This window comes from Bos indicus, chromosome 3 (genome assembly GCF_029378745.1).
Source record: "Bos indicus isolate NIAB-ARS_2022 breed Sahiwal x Tharparkar chromosome 3, NIAB-ARS_B.indTharparkar_mat_pri_1.0, whole genome shotgun sequence".
In the NCBI taxonomy this organism is placed as follows: domain Eukaryota; kingdom Metazoa; phylum Chordata; class Mammalia; order Artiodactyla; family Bovidae; genus Bos; species Bos indicus.
In genome coordinates this window covers 46084387-46112047 of record NC_091762.1, presented here as the reverse complement: position 1 = coordinate 46112047, position 27661 = coordinate 46084387, and the positions used below count along the sequence as shown (strand labels likewise).

Below are 27661 nucleotides of genomic sequence, written 5' to 3'. Positions count from 1 at the left end.
TAAAACAAAAAGAAACAAATATTTAGAATACTGTAATCATGCAAAACCTATTTAATTCACTCAGCAGCTGCTTATTGAGAGGGTTGTCGTGCTATGGGGAAAAGGCAATTAGTGCTTTAGGGCCTTTACAATGTACAACAGCGGATTTTGAGCATTGACTACCAAACCACATTTTAAAAACACATTTCCCGTATAATGCAATATGCATGGGCAAGCACATACACCAACCAAATACACATATGATGGAAAAACATTTTTCTCAAAATAATACTCACCCTAACAATGTGCAACACACTGATATTTTCTATTATTTTGTGCTCACTTTTAATAACAAAAAATGATGATTGTCATCCATTATATTGATTTTTTTTAATTTTATTTTATTTTTAAACTTTATATAATTGTACCAAAGAAAGCCATCCAATACTTTGAAAAAACCTTGTACAGAAGATGTTCTAACTTTATTTCTAAACACAGTAACATACTGTGCCAGTGCTTTTATTTCAATAAAAATATCAAAAATTTAAAGTCTTTGAAAAAAATACCAATTATCTCAAAGATAACTCAATCCAGTTTGAATAAGGCACAGAGCTTTATCTCACTTATTTTTATTTCACTTAGAAAAAACTAAACCTCTCATGGGTAAAGAGACATACTTTTTCAGTCTCACAATGATGTATGTACAATGAGATAGTTTCCTTAATGGATTCTGTTAGAATTTGGAAAAAAACTAAAAGTGAGCAACTTTTCACCAGCAATAGCACAAACAATATTAAAAACCAGTAATCTTCAGAAGCTGAGATGGACTTACATGCTATGGACTTAGGCACGGACTTACAAAGCTATCCTTCATAAGTCGTATTTAATTAAAACGTAAGTTTTTATTTTTCCTTTAGACTAACACAGAATGAGACATAGTTACAAACATAGGTCTAAAATATGATATTCCCAATGACAGAAAGAGAAAATACTCCATTATCATTATAACCAACAGGTTGAGTGCTAAGTTCTGAGTTTCTTTCTTGGCTATTACCTGCTTACTGATTTCTCTCAATAAGGATTCTATGTGTCAAATACAAATAATGATGCACATCAAAGGCGAGACCTCTCTATATATCTATCATCCTCCTTCTCTATAGGAATAGAAGTTTAATGGAGCACTATGTCCACTCAGCTAGAGGCTATATTTCCCTGCAACCTGTGCTGCCAGGTATGTTTATATTACTAGGGTGTAGACAATAAGATAAAAACAGAAGTAACATGTGCAGTGTCTGGGTCATAAATTTAAGAGGAAAGGAACTCCCTTTCTTATTTCCAATTTTTGTTAGCAGGAATGTGGAAAGACTGGCCACCTAAGAACCAAAGATGGAAGGCATGTGTTGAGGATGGTTCACACTGTTAAACTGAGAGAGGACTAAACATATATCTTGTTTAAGTCTTTATTATTTTCCTTTCTTAAAGTGGCCAAACCTATATCCTGAGTGATATAGAATTCCTATTCCAAAATTTACTTCTCTATCCTAAGTAGGAAAAGGTAGGTAAACAAAGTGAGTGAAGTCGAATTACAATATAGAAGCATGGTGAATGAACAAAAGCATGTAAAGATGTGAGGCTGTCTAAGTAATAGGCTGTCAGATGGTAATAGAAAGGTCATAAATTCCCAACTTGGCAATCAAGAGTGTCAAGTAAGTACTTCCTGGAGAGCAAGGCTACTTGTCTCCTATACACAGAACACCATTCTCCTTTTTTTTTTTTTTCTTTGACAAGATGAAACTTTCTTGTACATATTTCATAGAGAATACTCAAAGAGAACATAACTGCATTCTACACATCACTACACTAAAATGTCAAAAGATTCACTTCTCAGCATGAAAATGCACAGGAACATAAATATGAAAGGACTTCACATTTTAAGTGCTTTATTCACACCTCAATGCAGAGTCAAATGGAGTTTTGTGAATGGGATGTAGCACTATCAAATAACATATGTAAGGGGACTTAATGGAATAAAAGAAAACTCTGAAACATTCCTGATTCTTGCAGATGGAAGATAGCACTTTATAACTGAAACCACTCAGATTTATAAAACTTTCAATTCTTCCCAATTTTGTTATAATTTGCTTCTTGAGCAGTTAATTTGGATATGTTTCAGCGTATCGGCTGTTTATTTGGCCCCTATCTCTTCAGTACAGAGCTTCTTTGTGGACAAAGTTCATAGAGATACATGAAACCGCATTAGCATATACAATTCCATATCTTTTACATACAACTGCTGTAGGAAACTACAATGGCGAATTTCAAATAGCTATTGAAAACTGCCAATGTTTCAGACCTATTGCCTGACTAAATTTTTCATTTATTATTAACTAAACACATTTTCCCTGGAAAAGGAAATGCCAACCCACTTCAGTACTCTTGCCTGGGAAATCCCACGGAGAGAGGAGCCCTAGTGGGGCTACAGTCCACCATGTCACAAAGAGTTGCACACGACTTAACAACTAAAGAACAACAGAACATATTTTAATATGCATTTGATGAGAGTAAAAGCAACTTAATGATTCAATTTTGCTGGTATTGGTAGAATATATGTGAAAAAAATACTTTCCCTATTTCTTTATGTAAGATTCTCAGTACAAATGTAATATTGAAAAATAAAGCCAAAGTCAAGGGTAATTTTCTCTTTCCTGTTTTTATCTCACATAACTATTATACTTAAATAACCTAGAGAAATATTGATGACAATGGCAATCAAGTTTATGAAAGAAAGGAGGTTGAATAAAGACATTTAGGAGCTAGAAGGCAGTGAAAATTTGTTTGCCTCTTCCTAATTTTTCACCTAAGTAAAGGGAGTGACAAGATGGTTTTAAGACTTGCTATCAACTGACCAGTAAGAGAAGACATACCATCTTGATAAAAATTTAGTAGGCAAAAAAGCATTCCTGATGATTTTATTCTAGAAACACATGAAAAATGACAGCCCCAAAATAAATGTTACCTAGCATGTGATTACTTAAAGAGATGGAACAGTTGTTACTCCTGTGTAGGTTTACTAGACATTTATATTCAAAGAAAGTGAACTAGAGAGGAGATGACAAACTAAAAGACCTGAGATGCACTTACTCAGTTTATATGCCAATCACTGTTCATAATATGATCATATAAGAGAATAAATACAAAGTTCACAAGACAAAGAATAAATTATATCAACAGTATGTTCTCTTTGGTCTCAGTACAGAGTAAGGGAAAGGGGAACATGTTAGAAAACTCAATCTCCCTGGGATAGTTAGGCAAAATATGGAACCATAGGGCACATTGATTGACTTAGCAGTTGTACACTATGTGATATTCAGAACTGTGATCAAACATCTTTATAATTCAGCCAAATATGAAAAGTCTTTAGAAAATATCATAAAAAGTAGAAAAAGAAAATGAGCCAATTCTACCTCTTAATATCAATTTAACTAATTTGTTTTATCATAAAGAGAAAGCTACAGCAGCTAGATATTTCTAAGCCTGAATTCTGAGCTTCTGTGGCATGACCTGAAAACACTTTGCATCTTAGATGTTTACTGGTGACGAGAATATGGTGAGAGAATGGGAAGATAAAGACTGTCTTGTCCAAGTCAATCTATAATGAGGTGAGAAAGTGCAACTCATTATAAAACAGAAAATTTTCTTTGGCCATTCATTTCTATCTGCTTTTTTCTGAACAGACACAACTTCTACCAAAAAATGTCTGAAGGTAGTTATTCTTCTGAATACTGTCAGGAAGTAAAAAAAAAATATATAAAGAAAAATATTTGAAAATAAGCTACTTACCTATCCCAATGAAAGCAGCTTTGTACCCTTCTTCTTTCAAAGTACTAAGAGTAATGTCATTCACTGAAAGGCTTTTACCACAAATTATCTGTAAAGAAGGATTTTGGTAATTAGATTTTGGCATTTGAATAATTAAAATCTTAATCTTTAACATCAAAAATAATCTAGCTTAATACACACATATATAATTCCATATATATATATATATGAAAATATTTTGTCTTTTAGTATATAGGCTTACATATATAAAATAGTATACAAATAGAACACTAACATATTCTACTTAATGGCTAAATGCATTTTTGCCTTTTAATTAAGTGGCAGAAGAAAAGTTAGCAATTTAAAATCAAGTCAGTAAATTTTCACAGGTTTCTCAGTATGTTCAAGGCACTATGTGTGGTATTTTAAAGAATAAAATGATAAATGAGAGTTTCAGCCTAATGTACAGTCAAGATCTGTGCAGAAGATATACAGAAATAAGTATAACAAACAACAGAGTGTGATCAGCATTATGTCTACAAGAATTGAGGGGACAGAGAGATTCGTTTTGGCTGGGGTCATACATACAAGAAAAAAGAGAGGTAGTGGGATTTCAATAAAGCCTTTTTTTTTTTTTAATGAAGTATAGTTGATTTAAAATATTTTGTTTCAGGTGTACAGCAAAGTGATTTGTTTAAACATATATGTGTGTATATCTATATTCTTTTAAAAATTATTTTCCATTATATTTTAAGATACTGAATATAGTTCCCAGGCAATAAATCCCTTTTAAAAATCAATAGGATTTTGATAGTGGGCACTGTCCAGGGAAGATGAATAAAGTCAGGAGTCAGAGGTGGACACTCCTATTAAAAGTCACAATACATTGCTCAGTTCCCAGACATGAGCCAATTTTCAGATCTTGAACTTGCTGACTGAGGAGGTGGGCAGGTCGTGTAGAAAGAAACACCCTGCAACATCCTAGCAAGTAAATACTATAAAGATTCCTCTACTTCTTCAAAAGGAATTATGGCCATTTACCCATGTAACTGTATGCACACTGGGGAAGGGGAATAATCACACATTTTCAAGGACACTGGAAAAGGCTCTTCATTGACTTGATATCTGAGGAGCGGGGCCTACAGAGACAGGGTGAAAAATAGGCCTAGATAAAGTTCACAGTTGGCCTAAGTGGAGCATAGCTCCGGGTGTTACAGCAGGTAAATAACCAGGTACAAGCAGAGAAATGGGGGCAAGGGCCTAAACCACCCAACGTATAAGCAGCAGGAGTCCATAGACAGACAAAGTAAAGTAGGAGCCTTCAGACTTATAGGAAACAATATATTTAGGGTGATAAGAATCCAAGTAGCAGGCAAAGAAAGGTAGGGAAAAGGGTGAATCTCCTGAATCCAAATGCAACCTTTTCTCCTTGGGCCCTCATTACCATAAGATTAGTCTAACAGATAAGAAGTAATCATTGTATAAGGACACCATGAAGCCATGACACTTTTAACTCAAGCTATATGGTGACAAAAATCCCTCCTTCCCCAGTGAATAGTCCACCCTTTCATTTGTAGGCCCCTCATAAGTGGCTTCCAAAGAAACCCGGTGGCAGCTCCTGAAGTGCCTGCTCACTCTCCCTCTGAGAGCGTATCCTTGCTTAAATAAACTTTCACTTCACTTTCTTAACCTCTCTGCTTCATCTCTGAATTCTTTCGTGATGAAGAAAGAACCTCAAATTCACTGGCAACCCAGGTAGTGGTTATCCCCAAGCCTCTAGGTGCATAACCAAAATGTTAAATGTGTCAGTAGAAGTAACCCCCACAATGGGTCTCTGGTCTACAAAGTAAGAGCTATTATAGCTACAATAGTTGGGAAGGCCAGAAAACTTCTGAAACCCTGGTCAAGAGACTAAATCAAACACAATATCGTAGTCTGGAGTGGGTGGAATAGTGAGAGATGGTGGTGGTCTATGTTCTACTTCTATTTCATTCCCCAGTCTGGCCCTGCTGAGACAAGATGATTCCTGGAGAATGTAAACTACTGCAGATTTGACCAAAGTGTAGTCCTGACTGCAGTGTCTATGGCAAATGTGGTATTACTGCAGATTAGGTAAGCCTACAGGTACACTGCACATGGCCATTGATTTGGTGAATGCGTACTTTTCATCCTGTTGCTGCGGAAAAGGGATCGGAAACAGTTCACATTCATGGGAGAAACAAGAATATTCATTTACTGGTTTGCCTCAAGAATATGTCAATTATCTTCTACAATAATATACATAATCTGAAACAACCTGGCCATAGCATAGCATATCATTATGATCCCTTGCGTTGAAAACATCATGCAGACTGGACAACATAAGCAAGGAGTAGCTGGTATGCTGGAGACTTTAAGAAGCATAGACTCCAGAGGGCAGAAGATCAACCTCATGAAGATCAGGGATTAGTCACTTCAATGAGGTCTACTTGTCAGGTATCTGTCAGTATATACTTCAAAAATAAAAGAATTTACTGCAATTTTGCACTCATTTACCAATATTAAATAAGGAAGCAAAATGTCTGGTAGGCTGCTTTGAGTTTTGAAGGCAATATGTTTCAAAAAACAAAGTCTCTAAACTGATTCATAGTGGAAGAACAAAGTTTATCCATTAAAAAATAATTGTAGCTAACCTGCATAGAGTACTTAACTAAGTGCAAAACTCTCTTTTAAGTACTGTAAAGAGGACTTTTTTCATCCTCACAATAGTGTTATGAAGTGGGATCATCAGGGAAAATGGATGGGAATGGGTGGATTTAAGATGATCACTGTATCTACTACTGTGGGCAAGAATCCCTTAGAAAAAATGGAGTGGCCCTCATAGTCAACAAAAGAGTGTAAAATGCAGTATTTGGGTGCAATCTCAAAAATGACAGAATGATCTTCATTTTACAAATGATGATACTAAGGGACAAAAAAGCTTTGACAACCTTTACCAAAGTCAAATATGTACTTTAATGGCAGAAGCAGCACATATAACAGCTACGCACTTACGTCTGTTGAGGTTAAAAGGAGAATGAAGCGCAGAGCAAGAACTATCCTCAGAAACACAGAACAACATATTGCATGTGGAGAACTACTGAAAATGTAGTGTTTCTGGAATGTAAAGCACAAAGCAAAGAATAGAAAGAGAAAGTAAGGGGACTTGGAATATAACATAGAGGGCACTTTTTTTTTTTTTTTACTAAAATACTAGTTCTAATTTTAATTTGAAAGTTTGTAAGCAGGGAACAACCAAGGTGAGATTAGTAACTGATAATTCAGAACTCTGGAATACATCAAATACCATGAAATAAACTGGATAATTAAACACATATATTAAAAGTATTTAATACTAAGTATCTAATAGTGGGTATTACTATTACAGTTAGTGGAATGAGATGCTATTGAAAGTATTGAATAATGAATCTTTAGAATTGCAATTTACTTTGCAAAGAGTAGACTTTGTATTAAACTATTTCTGATAAGAAAGAATGATAAAAGTTCTAGTGCTTATTTTTTTAATGATCTCAATCCCAATATATAATGAAGATTAGACATAAAAGAAAACTACAGGTCCAAATATTTTAAATAAAATTTTATTAATCTGAGTAAGTATACAGTTTCTAAAGCTGAGCAGTGTATTGCCCTGTCAATGGGCTTATCAACAGAATTGATGCTCATAATACTTGACGTTAGGTTTGGTTTATTAATTGGTCTCAGCAAAAAAAATTCAAGAAAGACCCCCTCTCTGAGGTGGTATTTGTGTGCCTGTGTGTGTGTTTGTGTGTATGGGTATGTGTAGTTTCGTAGGGGTGTTATGTGATTTATCAAAGGGGAATGAAAATATCCCAAATTTTCCACCCTGATAGAGTGAACATGCCCCTGAATATGTAACATACAAGAAGGATGCACAAACATTTTGCATTTTTCAGTCTGTTTCCACCCTAGAGGAAGCAAACAAGTTGAACTATACTTTTGTGTATAGAAAACTACAAAGATAAATAGTTTAATTCCCAGTGTTAATTTACTGGGACTAGGACCATCCGAGGTCAGGGGCAGCAGCTGAGAGGAGTTACCCCACATCCAACGTCACGGGCAGCGGCCCAGAGGAGCTACCCCACGTCCAAGGTCAGAGGCGGCAGCCGAGAGGAGCTACCCCACCTTTGAGGTCAGGGGCGGCGGCCAAGAAGAGCTACCCTATGTCCAAGGAGAAGTGGCTGTGCAGGCACAGGAGGGCCAAGAGGGAGCAACTGCATGTTCAAGGTCAGGAGGGGCGACCTCCTCCAAGGTAAGGAGCAGCAGCTGCACTTTCCTGAACCAGCCGTGAAGAGATACCCCACGTCCAAGGTAAGAGAAACCCAAGTAAGACGGTAGATGTTGCAAGAGAGCATCAGAGGGCAGACACACGGAAACCATAACCACAGAAAACTAGCCAATCTGATCATACGGACCACAGCCTCATCTAACTCAATGAAATTAAGCCATGCCATGTGGGGCCACCCAAGACGGACAGGTCATGGTGGAGAGGTTGACAGAATGTGGTCCACTGGAGAAGGGAATGGCAAACCACTTCAGTATTCTTGGTTGAGAACCCCATGAACAGTATGAAAAGGCAAAATGCTAGGATACTGAAAGAGGAACTCCCCAGGTTGGTAAGGGCCCAATAGGCTACTGTAGATTAGTGGAGAAATAACTCCAGAAAGAATGAAGGGATGGAGCCAAAGCAAAAACAACACCAAGTTGTGGATGTGACTGGTGATAGAAGCAAGGTCCAATGCTGTAAAGAGCACTATTGCATAGAAACCTGGAATGTTAGGTCCATGAATCAAGGCAAATTGGAAGTGGTCAAACAGGAGACGGCAAGAGTAAACATCGACATTGTAGGAATCAGCAAACTAAAATGGACTGGAATGGGTGAATTTAACTCAGATGACCATTATATCTACTACTGTGGGCAGGAATCCATTAGAAGAAATAGAGGACAATCATGGTCAACAAGAGTCTGAAATGCAGTACTTTGATGCAATCTCAAAAACGATAGAATGATGTCTGTTCATTTCCAAGGCAAACCATTCAATATCACGGTAATCCAAGCCTGTGCCCCAATCAGTAATGCTGAAGAAGCTGAAGCTGAATGGTTCTATGAAGACCTACAAGACATTTTAGAACTAACATCCAAAAAAGATGTCCTTTTCACTGTAGAGGACTTGAATGCAAAAGTAGGAAGTCAAGAAATACCTGGAGTAAAAGGCAAATTTGGCCTTGGAGTACAGAATGAAGCAGGGCAAACTATTCATGATTCTTGCATTTAGAAATACAAATTAAAATAACCAATAAAAAGAAAAGCACTCATAACAGAATTTTGTGTTTTTATACTTATAATTAATTTTATTTGGCAGTGGTTAGGTGATGAAATGTGTATACAATCACCAAAGAAAAACTCTTCTAGCAAATATGAAATACAAATGTGCACACCTTTATGAAAACTGTTCAAAATAATGTTTGACTGTGGCTCAGATCATGAACTCCTTATTGCCAAATTCAGACTTAAATTGAAGAAAGTAGGGAAAACCACTAGGCCATTCAGGTATGACCTAAATCAAATCCCTTATGATTATGAAGTGAGAAATAGATTTAAGGGACCAGATCTGATAGACAGAGTGCCTGATGAACTATGGACAGAGTTTCGTGACATTGTACAGGAGACAGGGATCAAGACCATCCCTGCCGGAGTCCAGCTCCAGGAAATCAGCCTGAAGGGGTGAATGGTGTCGGCGGACAATGATGTAGCCTCTGACTCGAGGTTCGGGACTACTTGTTTATTTCAAGCTTCAGGTTTTCTTTATATGTTGACAAAAGCATTAGGTCAGAGGTTTGACATTTTTAGTTCCCCCACCCAGATTTATTATCTCCAGAAATCATTGTTGCCCTACAAGCAGAGTTCCTGCTTCAGGGATTCTCTCAGAATTGGCTTGACTATCTATTATCTACTTCCTCTTATGTGTCCTATACTTGTGATTACATTGTAACTCATGCTACATTCCTCAGTTTATTTCTTATCTTTCTAAATCCTGTTTGCCCCTAGCATCTTAAGATCACTATCTCCTAAAAAGGCTTCTAAGCTATTCTTAATTATTCCTAAACCCTAAGTTCAGCAAACTTCTTTTGCCATAAATATTCCCCTCACAAACAGGTCTCAGATAACAATCCTTCCCATGGCCTCAAGCTGCAGCCTACATGCTCATCCTGGAATATTCTTTGTAAAGATCCTTGAACCAATGTCAATGGTTACTTTACAGAATATTTTCTGGGCACAACTGCAGAAGACTTTGTGCTTTCTCATGCTTCTCTTAAGAACAATAAGCACCTTAACATTCTTTCCAGCCAACTCAACTGAAGAAAGGAAAGAACAAGTCAGAATCACAAGACCTAACTCCCTCATCCCAGGACCATGGGGTTACAGAGTTGGACACAACTTTACAACTGAACAACAACTTACACTAAGCTTGATGTGAAGTGAATTTTACCTGAATTTAGCTGGGATGTTTTAGAGTAGTCAGGCATATATTGCTAAAGCCATTAGAGGAAGGTATGCTGCTGCTAAGTCACTTCAGTCGTGTCCAACCCTGTGCGACCCCATAAATGGCAGCCCACCAGGCTCCCCCATCCCTGGGATTCTCCAGGCAAGAACACTGGAGTGTGTTGCCATTTCCTTCTCCAATGCATGAAAGTGAAAAGTGAAAGTGAAGTCGCTCAGTCGTGCCCAACTTTCTTCATTAAAATAAAAAAAATTACTACAGGAATGTTACTATTATATTAATAAATCTAGAAAAAGAAAATATTTATTCAGTATGATAAAAATGTTATTTCATAGATCTGAAAAGATGCCATGTATTATCACATTTACGACATACTAGGGATTCCAGACAATGAAACAGTGGAAGAAAAAAGTATATATATATATATGTGTGTGTGTGTATAATATACATACATACATACATACAACGTACAAATAGAGTTTTACTGTGACACAATCTTTGATTGGAAAAATTCAGTTTAAAATAAATAAGAAATAATCTATCAGCTATAGATATGAAATAAGTTGAAATTACTCAATAAGAAATTTAGAAGAACATAGTTGGGAGGGAAGATAATTAATTATGCTAAGCTTAGATATGATGAATGTATGTTATTTGGATGATAAATATGCTCATTAAACTACTAAGAATACAGAACTGGAGTTCAAAAGAAAGATGGTACTAGAAGAATCCTTAGTAATTAACTTGGCCAAAGTAAATTCTTAATAATTTTATCAAATAATTGAAACAAATCTAATAGAGAGAAAAAACAGGTAATATCCAAGATAATGCTAGATCATGAAAGCTAAAAATACATACACATATATATAGATACATGCACACACATGCACAGTTACATACATACATATAAGAATATATCACATGCTGCCCAGAAGCCAAAGAGAATAAATCCAGAGAAAAATCCACTTCATTGCCAGTAAATTATTGTTGACTTTAAAATATACAGTGTTAGCTGAGAAGTAAAAACATGAGGCAGGTTATAAGAAGAATGTGCTGATGAGGAAAAAGTGGTAACGAGAGTAGACCATTTTTTAAAAGATATATCCTTTCATGGGTAAGTTTGATAAGTCATAAAAGATGAAAGTACTTCATCAATGGATGCCAGTCCTCAAAGCTGAAAACAAATCTTGTTACTGTCTCTCTTCAGAATTGTACATAGAATTTTTTGTTTACAAAGCAAGTTTGAATACTTTATTTCCTTCAAATTTTAAAACAACCTGAGTGATGGACAAGATAGCATTAACCTCCTCAATTCAGGTTCTAATAATTTCTCAATAATATAATAAATTCATAGGGTTTAAAATTCAAATGTACAAAATGATGATAAATGACTTCCTGCTGCTGCTGCTGCTAAGTCACTTCAGTCGTGTCTGACTGTGCGACCCCAGAGACGGCAGCCCACCAGGCTCCACCGTCCCTGGGATTCTCCAGGCAAGAACACTGGAGTGGGTTGCCATTTCCTTCTCCAATGCATGAAAGTGAAAAGTGAAAGTGAAGTCGCTCAGTCGTGTTCGACTCTTAGCGACCCCATGGACTGCAGCCCACCAGGCTCCTCCGTCCATGGGATTTTCCAGGCAAGAGTACTGGAGTGGGGTGCCATTGCCTTCTCCAATGACTTCCTACACCTTCCCAAAGGCATTCTACGCTACTGGATTATTACACATGTCCAGAGCACATATATTTTCAGGCATATATAAGCAGATCTGTTTATAAAAGTGGTAATAGCATACTTTTCCCTTTGAACAAATACTGACCAAGGTGAAGGACATTAATTGACTTCATCAAGGTTATCTGACTATAAAATTAGGAAGAGACAAAACTGTAGCTGAAATGTACATTTTCTGGCACTCAGTGCACTGACTACTACTATGTCACTATGTCTTGATGAGTTTCCTAGTAAGAGTAATGGGTATGCCCTACTTTATGCAACATATCCAGTAAGGTAGAAATTGAATGCAATTTTATAATTATTTATAAGATGAATTTAGATGTGTCTTAAATTAATTTTTGATTTATCTTCAATTTCAAGTAACACCTAATATATTACTTTGAGGTCTCAAAATCATTTCCTTACTTAACGAGATTTAGGTAAGAACTTGCATTCAAAATGAAAGACATTTAAAGAACTTTTCAGGATATATTTATTTGAAGCAAGTAATCACCCTTAAATCTATTTTGAACATTATTTTGAACAGTTTTCATAAAGGTGTGCACATTTGTATTTCATATTTGCTAGAAGAGTTTTTCTTTGGTGATTGTATACACATTTCATCACCTAACCACTGCCAAATACAATTAATTATAAGTATAAAAACACAAAATATTGTTATGAGTGTTTTTCTTTTTACTGGTTATTTCATTTTGTATTTCTAAATGCAAGAATCATGAATAGTTTGCTAACCACTTTTCAAAACAGTTTTTATATGTACTTACAACAATGTATTGTGTAATTTATAATATTCCATTAATCTATTATTTTGTATCTGTCATGGAAAGGTAATAAAAGTTTTGAAAAAAAATAGCAATAAATTTAGGTGAAGAGCCAGAATATATCACTAAATATAATACAAAAGAATGGAAATATCTAAAGCTATATCTAAAAGTAAAATGTATTGAGTTTTGATCATCTTTAAAAGAACAACACAATATTTATTTCACAAAACAATTAAAAATACAGAATTGTTGCTTTCTACCTTGCTGAATTGCTGTTTATATTGAAAAACGATTATAACGTTAACACTACTGACATTATGCATATAGTAAATAAAATAAAATTGTAAGAAATTTTGTCCCAAATTGTGTAATACAAATGTTTCAGAGTTCACATAACTTCCACAAAAAGAAAAAAAAATGTGATTAAAGAAACCAAATCCTTCTATTAGCTGCACTGAACCCCTAAAGCAATTTAGGAATTTGTTTCTCACAGACAATTAATCACATGCAGGCGTGCCAGATGAGAACTATTGATTGCCCTTTTCCAGGCTAGTGGCATTCAGACAGTAGACAGACAAATGCCCTAAGCAAGGAGAAGCATCTTTCTGCTTCTGCCTGGTGTAGCTTTTAATTGTTCTTTCCTAAAGTGTGTGACATTTTGCTGTTAATCTTCAATACAGAGCTTACTCCTTTCTTTTAAAGCAATACATAAATGTTATGTTTTTCACTTACCTTTACACCAAGGTCCTTCATAAGCTCAATCTCAAAATTTACTACATCATATGGCAGCCGGAACTGAGGGATTTCAGAAGTACTAAAAAAAAGAGAGAGAAACATTTGTGGAAAAGTCAGCAGTTTAAAAAATGCAACACGTGTTTCTGATCAGTATTAAAGGAATAAGTATTTCTTCTATGGGTATTTTCATAATGTATAAGATGCATGTGAGGAAATACACATTTTTATATGCATGACAAAATATGAATGTGTTATTACAGGAACAGTAGAAATTTATGAAAAAATAAAAACAATGAAAAACAAATACTAGAGAATTCATCAAAAGCAATTCCTATACATTTAAGTATATCACAATATTTAGTTGATCTATTTACTAGCAATTCCATAAATGTCTTAAGAGAAGAATATCTTAAAAAATAAAAAATTATTTGAAAGTATACAGTTTTTGATATGTACATCATACATACATATGTATTCAATAACTATATAGAAAAGTATATATATTTTCTATATAATTACAGAACATGTATGTATGAGTGTGTGATATGCTCACTAAAAACTGTACTTTTATATAGGAAAAAATATATTGCAAAGCAAAAGAGTTCCAGAAAAACATATACTTCTGCTTCACCGATTAAGCTAAAGTCTTTGACTGTGTTGGTCTCATAACAAACTGTGGAAAATTCTTAAAGAGATGGAAATACCAGACCACCTGACGTGCCTCCTGAGAAACCTGCATGCAGGTCAAGATAAGCTATGACAAACCTAATTCAGTTCAGTTCAGTCGCTCATTCGTGTCTGACTCTTTGCGACCCCATGAATCGCAGCACACCAGGCCTCCCTGTCCATTACCAACTCTCAGAGCTCACTCAAACTCATGTCCATTGAGTTGGTGATGCCATCCAGCCATCTCATCCTCTGTCATCTCCTTCTCCTCCTGTCCCCAATCCCTTGTAGCATCAGGATATTTTACAATGAGTCAACTCTTCGCATCAGGTGGCCAAAGTATTGGAGTTTCAGCTTCAGCATCAGTCCTTCCAATGAACACCTAGGACTGATCTCCTTTAGGATGGACTGGTTGGATCTCCTTGCAGTCCAAGGGACTCTCAAGAGTCTTCTCCAACACCACAGTTCAAAAGCATCAATTCTTCGGCACTCAGCTTTCTTCACAGTCCAACTCTCACATCCATACATGACCACTGGAAAAACCATAGCCTTGACTAGATGGATCTTTGTTGCAAAGTAATATCTCTGCTTTTTAATATGCTATCTAGGTTGGTCATAACTTTCCTTCGAAGGAGTAAGCGTCTTTTAATTTCATGGCTGCAGTCACCATCTGCAGCGACTTTGGAGCCCAGAAAAATAAAGTCAGTTTCCACTGTTTCCCCATCTATTTGCCATGAAGTGATGGGACCAGATGCCATGATCTTCGTTTTCTGAACGTTGAGCTTTAAGCCAACTTTTTCACTCTCCTCTTTCACCTTCGTCAAGAGGCTTTTTAGTTCCTCTTCACTTTCTGCCATAAGGGTGGTATCATCTGCATATCTGAGGTTATTGATATTTCTCCTGGCAATCTTGATTCCAGCTTGTTCTTTTCCAGCCCAATGTTTCTCATGATGTACTCTGTGTATAAGTTAAATAAGCAGGGTGATAATATACAGCCTTGACATACTCCTTTTCCTATTTGGAACCAGTCTGTTGTTCCATGTCCAGTTCTAACTGTTGCTTCCTGACCTGCATACAGGTTTCTCAAGAGGCAGGTCAGGTGGTCTGGTATTCCCATCTCTTTCAGACTTTTCCACAGTTTATTGTGATCCACACAGTCAAAGGCTTTGGCATAGTCAATAAAGCAGACATAGATGTTTTTCTGGAACTCTCTTGCTTTTTCCATGATCCAGCGGATGTTGGCAATTTGATCTCTGGTTCCTCTGCCTTTTCTAAAACAGCTTGAACATCTGGAAGTTCACAGTTCACATATTGCTGAAGCCTGGCTTGGAGAATTTTGAGCATTACTTTACTAGCATGTGAGATGAGTACAACTGTGTGGTAGTTTGAGCATTCTTTGGCATTGCCTTTCTTTGGGATTGAAATGAAAACTGACCTTTTCCAGTCCTGTGGCCACTGCTGAGTTTTCCAAATTTGCTGGCATATTGAGTGTAGCACTTTCACAGCATTATCTTTCAGCATTTGAAATAGCTCAACTGGAATTCCATCACCTCCACTAGCTTTGTTCATAGTGATGCTTTCTAAGGCCCACTTGACTTCACATTCCAGGATGTCTGGCTCTAGGTGAGTGATCACACCATCATGATTATCTGGGTTGTGAAGTTGTTTTTTGTATGGTTCTCCTGTGTATTCTTGCCACGTCTTCTTAATATCTTCTGCTTCTTTTAGGTCCATATCATTTCTGTCCTTTATCGAGCCCAGCTTTGCATGAAATGTTCCCTTGGTATCTCCAATTTTCTTGAAGAGATCTCTAGTCTTTCCCATTCTATTGTTTTCCTCTATTTCTTTGCATTGATCGCTGAGGAAAGCTTTCTTATCTGCATTCAGATACTTATATCTTTCCTTTTCTCCTTTGCTTTTTGCTTCTCTTTGTTTCACAGCTATTTTTAAGGCCTCCTTAGACAGCCATTTTCCTTTTTTGAATTTCTTTTCCATGGGGATGATCTTGATCCATGTCTCCTGTACAATGTCACGAACCTCCAACCATAGTTCATCAGACACTCTGTCTATCAGATCTTGTCCCTTAAATCTATTTCTCACTCCCACACTATAATCATAAGGAATTTGATTTAGGTCATACCTGAATGGTCTAGTGGTTTTACCTACTTTCTTCAATTTAAGTCTGAATTGGCAATAAGGAGTTCATGATCTGAGCCACAGTCATCTCCCGGTCTCCTTTTTGCTGACTGTATAGAGCTTCTCCATTTTGGCTGCAAAAAATATAATCAATCTGATTTTGGTGTTGACCATCTGGTGATGTCCATGTGTAGAATCTTCTCTTGTGTTGTTGGAAGAGACAGCATATTAAAAAGCAGAGCCATCACTTTAATGGCAAAGGTCTGTATAGTCAATGCTGGCTTTTCCAGTAATCATGTACGGATCTGAGAATTGGACTGTAAAGAAGGCTGAGCACCAAAGAGTTGATGCTTTTGAACTGTGGTGTTAGAGAAGACTCTTAAGAGTCCCTTGGACAGTAAGGAGATCCAGCCAGTCGACCCTAAAGGAAATCAACCCTAAATATTCATTGAAAGGACTGATGCTGAAGCTGAAGCACCACTTTAGCTGCCTGATAAGAAGATTATACTCACTGGAAAAGACCTTGATTCTGGGAAGGACAGAGAACAGGAGGAGAAGGAGTGACAGAGGATGAGATGGTTGGATGGAATTATTGACTCAATAGACATGAGTTTGAGCAATCTCCAGGAGATAGTGAAGGACAAGGAAGCCTAGCATGCTGAAGTCCATGGGGTCGCAAAGAGCCGGACATGGCTGAGTGACTTAAACAACTCACTACCAGAACATATGCTCCCATGAGAACAGGCACTTTGCTTTATTTACCATTGTAACTCGATGGGCTAAGGTAATGACCAGCACATAGTAGGAGATAAATAAATAAAAAATGAAGGAAGGAAGGAAAGAAGGAAGGAAGGAAAATCGGGAGAGAGGGAGCTTACCCTCAAGACTGCACACTGAGAAAGGTGATATGAGGACAGAAGATGGAATTTAATTAGAATAGTTACATCTCAAGTTTGTTGTGTTTATAAAGACAACCTTTTATTCTATATGTTCTCTTTTAACAAGAAAGTTTCAAAAGAAACTTTCCTTGTGGCCACAAATCTTTTAGTACAGTCAGTCAGTGGAGTGCTCAGATATCCTGAAAAAAAAAATTATTCTTGTATGTTCATGTTTCTTTCATCTAAATGGAATTAATTAAAAACAACCTCCTTCCCTTCTTTTTAAAGCACAATTCTCATACTTTGAAAAAACTTTGCTTTAGTTTATTATGATACAGGTACCACATTTTAAATTTGTGTTACATCACACATGTTCTCAAAATACTTTCTGCGAATAAAACTATTTCACCTAAACCCTATTTCTTTATTGTTAGTCAACATGAAATGCAATAGACATAGTGAAAACATAACATCTAAATTAGCTAAGGCAAAGGACGTTATTATTCTATTTACACTATTTAACAAAAAGTCATAATTCATATATATTAATTTTATAATAGAAAACAATCAGAAAGTATACATATATATATATACATATACATGTATACATTTGTATGTAATACCACATTCATATAACTTTGTTATCATAATATCAAGTCCTTTAAACTTTTAAAACTCACATACTGGTGGGGGAGAAGCCACAATTCAAGGAAAGCAAAACTGATTATTTTACAAATTTGTTGACACTATCGTGACACCATACAATAGGGATTAAGTCCTGGATAATTTTTACCCAACTTAGTGGTGTTTTACAAACTGGTTGTGATACTTGTGCACCAGGTTTAGAAGATTCTGTTTGCATGCAAAGGAAAAGGAAAGATAAAACTTGACATCACCTCTTTAAGCAATTGATTTCAAATACAAAGCTAATTTAATCTTTTTTAGCCACTTTGAAGATACAAGAGAATGAGAGGTATCTTTAAGTGAGAAAATAAATTAGTAGAAAAGTATTGCAGTGTGATTCTGGCTAAATTCCAGTGTCAGTTTTTATAATCTTGCAGCAGTGACACATGCTGCTACCATGGCACGATCCAAAGGAGACTGATTAAACACTTCATATTGTCCCTGGACTGCAAGGAGATCAAACCCATCAACCCTAAAGAAAATCATTTCTGAATATTCATTGGAAGGACTGATGCTGAAGCTGAAGCTCCAATATTTTGGCCACCTGATATGCAGAACTGATTACTGGAAAAGACCTTAACACTCAGAAAGATGGAAGAAAGGAGGAGAAGGGGATAATAGAGGATGAGATGGTTGGATGGCATCCCTGACTTGATAGACATGAGTTTGAGCAAGCTCCAGGAGATGGTGATGGACAGGGAAGACTGGTGTGATGCAGTCCATGGGGTTGCAAAGAGTCGGATACAGTCCACACAACAGTCCAGTTGCAAACAGTGGGACATGACTGAACTGAACTGACCTGATTGTCCCTGGAGACTGGGAAGATTCAAAGGCAAAGGAAACAAAGTAAATCATAAAAGATTTTTCTTTTTAAACATGCTTGGTCATTACCCAGGGGAATCTGTCCCACTGAATATGTTTAGGAAATACATAGAAACACAAGTTTCATGTCAATTTATATGATTTAGAAGTGCATATCCTGCATAAAAAATAGAGATGCTTACTTCACTCTGTATAATAGGCTCCAGTTTCATCCATCTCATTAGAACTGATTCCAATGAATTCTTTTTAATGGCTGAGTAATACTCCATTGTGTATATGTACCACAGCTTTCTTATCCATTCATCTGCTGATGGACATCTAGGTTGCTTCCATGTCCTGGCTATTATAAACAGTGCTGCGATGAACATTGGGGTACACGTATCTCTTTCCCTTCTGGTTTCGTCAGTGTGTATGCCCAGCAGTGGGATTGCTGGATCATAAGGCAGTTCTACTTCCAGTTTTTTAAGGAATCTCCACACTGTTCTCCATAGTGGCTGTACTAGTTTGCATTCCCACCAACAGTGTAAGAGGGTTCCCTTTTCTCCACACCCTCTCCAGCATTTATTGCTTGTGGACTTTTGGATCGCAGAGTGAAGTAAGCCAGAAAGAAAAACACCAATACAGTATACTAACACATATATATGGAATTTAGAAAGGTGGTAACAATAACCCTGTATACGAGACAGCAAAAGAGACACTGATGTATAGAACAGTCTTAATGGACTCTGTGGGAGAGGGAGAGGGTGGGAAGATTTGGGAGAATGGCATTGAAACATGTATACTATCATGTATGAAACGAGTTGCCAGTCCAGGTTCGAGGCACTATACTGGATGCTTGGAGCTGGTGCACTGGGATGACCCAGAGGGATGGTATGGGGAGGGAGGAGGGAGGAGGGTTCAGGATGGGGAACACATGTATACCTGTGGCGGATTCATTTCGATATTTGGCAAAACCAATACAATACTGTAAAGTTTAAAAATAAATTAAAATTAAAAAAAAAAATAGAGATGCTAACTACCACAAAAACCTTCTACCAAAATTGTCAACACAATAATTCACAAACAGGGATTGTTCCTTTTAAAGCTTCTTGTGCAAATGCAATTAAAGTGTAGAAAGATTATTTCTAGTCTATACAGCTACCCAATAATTAAGTTCATATTTTTTAAACTAGCTCACATATTCATTGACGTGTATATTTGAAAAAAAAGTACAGTGTGTATATATGTGTATATATATATATATATATATATATATATATATATATGTTGCTAATAGATTATGTTTTTCCTAATTAATGAAGCTGTGGTAAAATGCCATTAAAAATAAAAGCCTAAATAATTCCAGCAAAATAATATGTTAGGTATTTTACTCTCCAGGAGAAAAATTTACAAAGTATGTGTGATACCTTAAAACTCAACGTAGTAAAACATCAATACAGAAAAATAATTGCTTCTGGGCTATCAGGATATTTATTCTTCAGTTTAAGCTTCATATCCTCTCTAAAGCATCTTCATACTATGTGATATTTTTGCTTGATGATTTAGTCTAATAGTTTTATATTAATAATAGCTTACTTGTAGTTTAGCATATTGTCATTATACCAATGTTGATATTTATATATCTATTAATACATATTTAAAGGTGCCATAAAATGTAAAAACAACATAAATTTTAGTCACAACTTGATTTAATTTTTTCTCTGATTATTAAATATGACAAATCTGTTGCTTAAAAAATAGTTCAGTAGCCTTCAAAATTTAAATGCTAAGTAAAGCAACAGATATGCCAACTGGATATATTTTTATAATCAATGAGTTTCTTTTGCAAAAACAGAATTAGGGAAAAAGAAAAATAAACTGAGTAATACTATCAAATTATCATGCAAATTCTTGCTCATTTTTACATCAAATGTTTTAAGGAATATCCAGTCCCTGCTTAAAATAAATTTAATTTTTTATGATCCTAAATAAAATACATGTTACTATAAAGTTCTATTTATTTTATAATGTTTAGGATTATTTTCCATTATAGGACATTACACAATATTGAAATAAGTTCCCCATGGTACACAGTAAATCATTGTTGCTTATCTATTTTAGGTAGAGTAGTTTGTATCTACTAACCCCAAGCTCCTAATTCATTTCTCTCACCCTCCTTTTCCCCTCTGGTAACCATAAGTTTGTTTTCTATGTGAGTCTTGGTTTGCAAATAAGTTTATTTGAATTATTTTTAGGTTTCCATGTAAGTGATATCATGTAATATTTGTCTCTTTCCGTCTGACTTACTTCACTTAGTGCGATAATCTTTAGGTCCAACCAAGTTACTGTGAATGCCAATATTTCATTCTTTCTATGGCTGAGTAATATTACATTGTATGTATATTTACTGCACCTCCTTTATCCATTCATCTGTCAATGAACACTTAGGTTGCTTCCGTATCTTGGCTACTGTAAAGAGTGCTGCTAGGAACACTAAGATGCATACATTTTTGTCCTATTAGAGTTTTCATATTTTGTGGATATCTGTCCAGGGATGGAACTGAAGGATCATATGGTAGCTCTATTTTTAGTTTTCTAAGAAACCTCTATACTATTTTCCATAGTGGCTCCACCAAATTACATTCCAACCAAGAGTGCAGACCAGTTCTCTTTTCTTTACTACTTCTCCAGCATTTGTTATTTGTAAACTTTTGAAGGATGACCATTCTGACCAGAGTGAGGTTTGTCATTGTCGTTGTCATTGTCGTTTTGATTTGCATTTCTCTAATGATTGTGTGAGGAACCAGAGATCAAATTGCCAACATCTGCTGGATCATCAAAAAAGCAAGAGATTTCCAGAAAAACATCTATTTCTGCTTTATTGACTATGCTGAAGCCTTTGACTGTGTGGATCACAATAAACTGTGGAAAAGTCTGAAAGAGATGGGAAAACCAGACCACCTCTTGAGAAACCTATATGCAGGTCAGGAAGCAACAGTTAGAACTGGACATGGAACAATAGACTGGTTCCAAATAGGAAAAGGAGTACATCAAGGCTGTATATTGTCACCCTGGTTATTTAATTTATATGCAGAGTACATCATGAGAAAGGATGGGCTGGAAGAAGCACAAGCTGGAATCAAGATTGCCGGGAGAAATATCAATAACCTCAGATATGCAGATGACACCACCCTTATGGCAGAAAGTGAAGAGGAACTAAAAAGCCTCTTGATGAAGGCAAAAGCGGAGAGTGAAAAAGTTGCCTTAAAGCTCAACATTCAAAACGAAGATCATGGCATCCGGTCCCATCACTTCATGGCAAATAGATGGGGAAACAGCGGAAACAGTGTCAGACTTCATTTTTTTGGGCTCCAAAATCACTGCAGATGGTGACTGCAGCCATGAAATTAAAAGAGGCTTACTCCTTGGAAGAAAAGTTGTGACCAATCTATATAGCATATTGAAAAGTAGAGACATTACTTTGCCAACAAAGGTCCATCTGGTCAAGGCTATGGTTTTCCAGTGGTCATGTATGGATGTGAGAGTTGGACTGTGAAGAAAGCTGAGCGACAAAGAATTGATGCTTTTGAACTGTGGTGTTGGAGAAGACTCCTGAGAGTCCTTTGGAATGCAAGGAGATCCAACCAGTCCATTCTAAAGGAGGTCAGTCCTGGGTGTTCTTTGGAAGGAATGATGCTGAAGCTCAAACTCCAATACTTTGGCCACCTCATGAGAAGAGATGACTCACTGGAAAAGATTCTGATGCTGGGAGGGATTAGGGGCAGGAGGAAAAGGGGACGACAGAGGATGAGATGGCTGGATGGCATCACCGACTCAATGGACGTGGGTTTGAGTGAACTCCGGGAGTTGGTGATGGACAGGGAGGCCTGGTGTGCTGCGATTCATGGGGTCACAAAGAGTGGGACATGACTGAGCAACTGAACTGAACTGAACTGAATGATTATTAATGTTGAGCATCTTTACATGTGCCTGTTGGCTTTCTGTATGTCTTTCTTAGAGGAATGTTTACTTAGTTCTTCTGCCCATTTTTTGATTGGGTTATTTATTTTATTTTAATTTGACACTGAGTTGTACGAGCTGTTTTGGAAATTAAATTTTGTTGGTCATATTGTTTGCAAACAGTTTCTCCCATTCCACAGATTGTATTTTTGTTTTGTGGAATATTTCCTTTGCTATGCAAATGCTTTCAAGCTTGATTAGGTTATATTTACTTATTTTTGTTGTTATTGTTGTTATTTATTTTACCTTGGGAGATTGATCTAAGAAAATATTCGTAAGATTTATACCAGATAGAGAATGCTTTGCTTATGTTTTCTTGTAGGAGTTTCATGGTGTCATATCTTTTATGTCTTTAAGCACTTTTGAGTTTACTTTTATATATATGGCTTGAGGAAGTGTTCTAAGTTTAATGACTTACATAGAGTTGTCCAACTTGCCCAACATCACTCATTGAAAAGACTGCCTTTTTTCCACTATTTATTCTACAGAATCCATTTATCTTAAATAAAGTAAACTCCATCCATTGTCCAAGACTGATATGAATATCTGAAAATCACTTATACACAGTGAATATTTTCCATACTTGTGTGTGGAACTTCAAGGGAATAAATGTTTATGTGATGAATCCTGGTTTACAACAATGATGTTGTTTAATAGCAAATCATAATATGGTACTTATGAGATAAAACACTGCATAAATGTACATTAAAATGGAACATTCTTAGTAGTCTCTAACTTAATTATAATCAAATGCAAGACTTAAGAGATTGGAGAATGAAAATACATGACCAAGACAACACATCTACATACACACTGAAATGAATCATCCAATATTCTGTGGAGGTAGGTTTCCCCATCTCTAATTTGCAAAACTCACATACATCTCCATTAAAGGAAAGATTGACAGGGATGAAATAAGCTTTCATATGATTGTTTCCTCTATTCATAAAATATTTTGCTGTGATTTTTCTTAAATTCACAGAACTAGACAGAGAAATTTTAAAATAAATATTACTTAAAGCCAACTGCAAATTTAAAGTGAATAATGAAATCAAAATTTGAGCATTTGGAAAAAGAACAGTTAAAATACCATCTGTGAACCTGAAGTTCCTATTTGATTACAAACCAACAATATTCATAATTGTTTTACCCCATTATTTTTAACACTATGAACATGAAATAAATGTAGGAATTACCTTAAACCACCAACGTATTCTTGTTTTTCAAATATAGTGATGTCATTGTAGCCTAATCGAGCCAAGAACGAAGCACAACTTATACTTGCAGGCCCAGCACCCAAAAGAGCAATCTTTGCAGAATAGGCTTCAGGCATTTTTTCTGGGGGAGGCAGAGAAGGATTTCTGATTTGTGGGATATTCATTGCTTTGAATACCTATGGAGAAATCAATTGGCATGGTTAAAATTTTTAAGATAGCTTTTACATCCTCAAATGTATTTTTAATTTTTAAAATTCACTTATGCTTTTAATAGAAATAAACATATTTTAAGTACTAACATAGGATATTTAGAAGTCATATTGGGTCCAGTCGATGACAATTTATGCTTGACTAACTCTTTCTCAATCTTTGAAATTTCTGCCTAAGGTCACACTTCTTCTAGGAAGCATTCCTGACTCACTTTTCCTACTCCACTCTCTGGGCCAACTTAAGCGTTCCTCCTCTGAGCTCCTGAATCACATTTTGCTTGCTACTAAGAAAATCATTTACCATGTGTGTCACGTTTCCATATTAGTCAGCAGAACATTAGTTCTTGAGTCAGAGAATAGGTCAGATATAAAAATGCACACATATAACTTAACTGTTTTAAATATTTTAGACACATGTTACCATGTATAACCAGCAGTGAGCACTATCCTGGCACGTAGATATTCAGTAAATAATTTATGGCATCTGTTTCTGATTGTGACAGACTAGTTTTTGAAGGATAACTTTTCAAAAATATGTTGGAAGCACTGGATAGCCTCTGAAGTAACTCTGACTACAGGAGCCATGATCGCAAGTAAAAAGAGAACATCAGAGAAATGAGATGATAGAATAGGAGTTACTTTTATCCTGAGGGAATCGGTGACTTCTTAGCAAAATGAGGAATCTTGTAGATAGAAGACCAAGGCTCAGAAGAAAGAGCAAGAGAGATCTTAGGTAATCTTCTAGGACTAGAGCAACACAGGGTTTGGGGAATGTAAGAGGCTAGAAACCTGAAGCAGAAGAAAGTATGCTGCTGCTACTGCTGCTAAGTCGCTTCAGTCATGTCTGACTCTGTGCGACCCCATAGACGGCAGCCCACAGGCCCCGCCGTCCTTGAGATTCTCCAGGCAAGAACACTAGAGTGGGTTGCCATTTCCTTCTCCAATGCATGAAAGTGAAAAGTGAAAGTGAAGTCGCTTAGTCGTGTCCGACCCTCAGCAACCCCATGGACTGCAGCCTACCAGGTTCCTCTGTCCATGAGATTCTCCAGGCAAGAGTACTGGAGTGGGGTGCCATTGCCTTCTCCGAGAAGAAAGTATAGAAAAGCTTAATTCTTATACTTCATAAGAAAAAGACTAAGAAAATAAACAACAATTAAAAAGAAAAGTCTCTATAAAGCAGAAGGGGGACTTCCCAGGTGGCTCAGTGGTAAAGAATCCGCCTGCCAGTGCAGAATGCCCTGGAGACATAGGTTCGATCCCTGGGTCGGGAAGATCCCAAGGAGGGCAAGGCAATCCACCCCAGTATCTTTGCCTGGAGAATCCAATGGACAGAGGAACCTGCAGGGCTACAGTCCACAGGGTCACAAAGAGTCAGACACGACTAAAGCAACTTGGCATGCATGCAAAGCAGAAGGGAGCCTTCTGCACTCTGATGCACCAAATGAAACAACTAGAGTACAGGAGTAGCTAAAGAAGAGAAAGTCCTAGACAACATCTTAGCAGACAGCTGAAACTTATGGAGGGTTATACTCTGCAAGTGGAGCAGACCAGAGGTAGACATGCAACCCAGCCTGAGTCAGCTCAGCTCCTGATTTAGATAAGGGTGATATGGTCTCACTTCTGTCTACCTACCAAATGAAATGGTGAACCTTCTGTGGTAAATAAGTCAACCACAATGTCTACAAATTTTCATATACAAGGCCTGGCTTCTGATCAAAAATCCCAGGTCTGTCATTAACTAAGAACTGCCAATAACTCAGAAAATATAGATATGAATACATAATTCAGTACATGTTGTTATCACAAATGGACTTTATACAGAAAAACTACAATGAACATGTTCAAAAAATTTATAAGAATGTGACTTCACCAGGAAACTTAAATTTGGTTAAAAAAGATAAATTTTTAAAAAGAAGAAATTCAAAATTAAAATCAAAACCAAAATAAATGTTCTTAACAGTAATTTGACAGGTGAGCAAAAATGGACTCATAAACGGAAGATGGGTCAGTATTTTTTTATTTTTCCACTTATTATTGCACCTGATTGCTCCCCTTCCCTTAGTTTGATAGCAGTAGTTTTTACCGATGAAGTGAGTATCTAAATAAAACTTTGTAAACTTCCTCTCAGAGGGCAATATATTTAGAGGTCTGGCTTTAAAAGTACACTCTTGAGGTTGACTCTTGACCTCTATCATTCTCATGGTAAAGTACTTGAATAAAGACTTTAATATCTCCATGCATTAGTCTCCTCAAACTGTAAACTGGGATCAGTAATAGCCATCTCTTAAGGCTGCTATACCATTTCTGTCCTTTATCAAGCCCATCTTTGCATGAAATGTTCCCTTGGTATCTCTAATTTTCTTGAAGACATGTCTAGTCTTTCCCATTCTGTTGTTTTCCTCTATTTCTTTGCATTGGTCGCTGAGGAAGGCTTTCTTATCTCTTCTTGCTATTCTCTGGAACTCTGCATTCAGATGCTTATATCTTTCCTTTTCTCCTTTACTATTCTCTTCTCTTCTTTTCACAACTATTTGTAAGGCCTCCCTAGACATCCATTTTGCTTTTTTGCATTTCTTTTCCATAGGGATGGTCTTGATCCCTGTCTCCTATACAATGTAACGAACCTCTGTCCTTAGTTCATCAGGCACTCTATCAGATTTAGTCCCTTAAATCTATTTCTCACTTCCACTATATAATCATAAGGGATTTGATTTAAGTCATACCTGAATGATCTAGTTGTTTTCCCTACTTTCTTCAATTTCAGTCTGAATTTGTCAATAAGGAGCTCATGATCTGAGCCACAGTCAGCTCCTGATCTTGTTTTTGTTGACCGTATAGAGCTTCTCCCTCTTTGGCTGCAAAGAATATAATCAATCTGATTTTGGTGTTGACCATCTGGTGATGTCCATGTGTAGAGTCTTCTCTTGTGTTGTTGGAAGAGGGTGTTTGTTATGACCAGTGCATTTTCTTGGCAAAACTCTAATAGCCTTTGCCTGCTTCATTCTGTATTCCAAGGCCAAATTTGCCTGTTACTCCAGGTGTTTCTTGACTTCCTACTTTTGCATTCCGGTCCCCTATAATGAAAAGGACATCTTTTTTGGGTGCTAGTTCTAAAAGGTCTTGTAGGTCTTCATAGAACCATTCAACTTCAGCTTCTTCAGTGTTGCTGGTTGGGGCACAGACTTGGATTACTGTGATATTGAATGGTTTGCCTTGAAAATGAACAGAGATCATTCTGTCGTTTTTGAGATTGCATCCAAGTACTGCATTTCGGACTCTGCTATTGACCATGATGGCTACTCCATTTCTTCTAAGGGATTCCTGCCCACAGTAGTAGATATAATGGTCATCTAAGTTAAATTAACCCATTCCAGTCCATTTTAGTTCGCTGATTCCTAGAATATCGACATTCACTCTTGCCATCTCCTGTTTGACCACTTCCAATTTGCTTTGATTCATGGACC

General features: G+C 36.5%; 1 protein-coding gene across 2 annotated transcripts in view; it reads right to left on the bottom strand.

Annotated features, from left to right (window-relative positions):
* The window catches only part of DPYD (dihydropyrimidine dehydrogenase), a 922996-nt gene that overhangs the window by 642718 nt on the left and 252617 nt on the right, over nt 1–27661 (bottom strand). For both annotated transcript variants that reach the window (XM_070779940.1, XM_070779937.1), the window contains exons 6-8: nt 23968–24164; nt 13584–13665; nt 3820–3907 (exon numbers count right to left, since the gene is read on the bottom strand). In XM_070779940.1, the coding sequence (XP_070636041.1) occupies nt 3820–3907; nt 13584–13665; nt 23968–24164 (367 nt within the window). The remainder of the gene's footprint in view (nt 1–3819; nt 3908–13583; nt 13666–23967; nt 24165–27661) is intronic.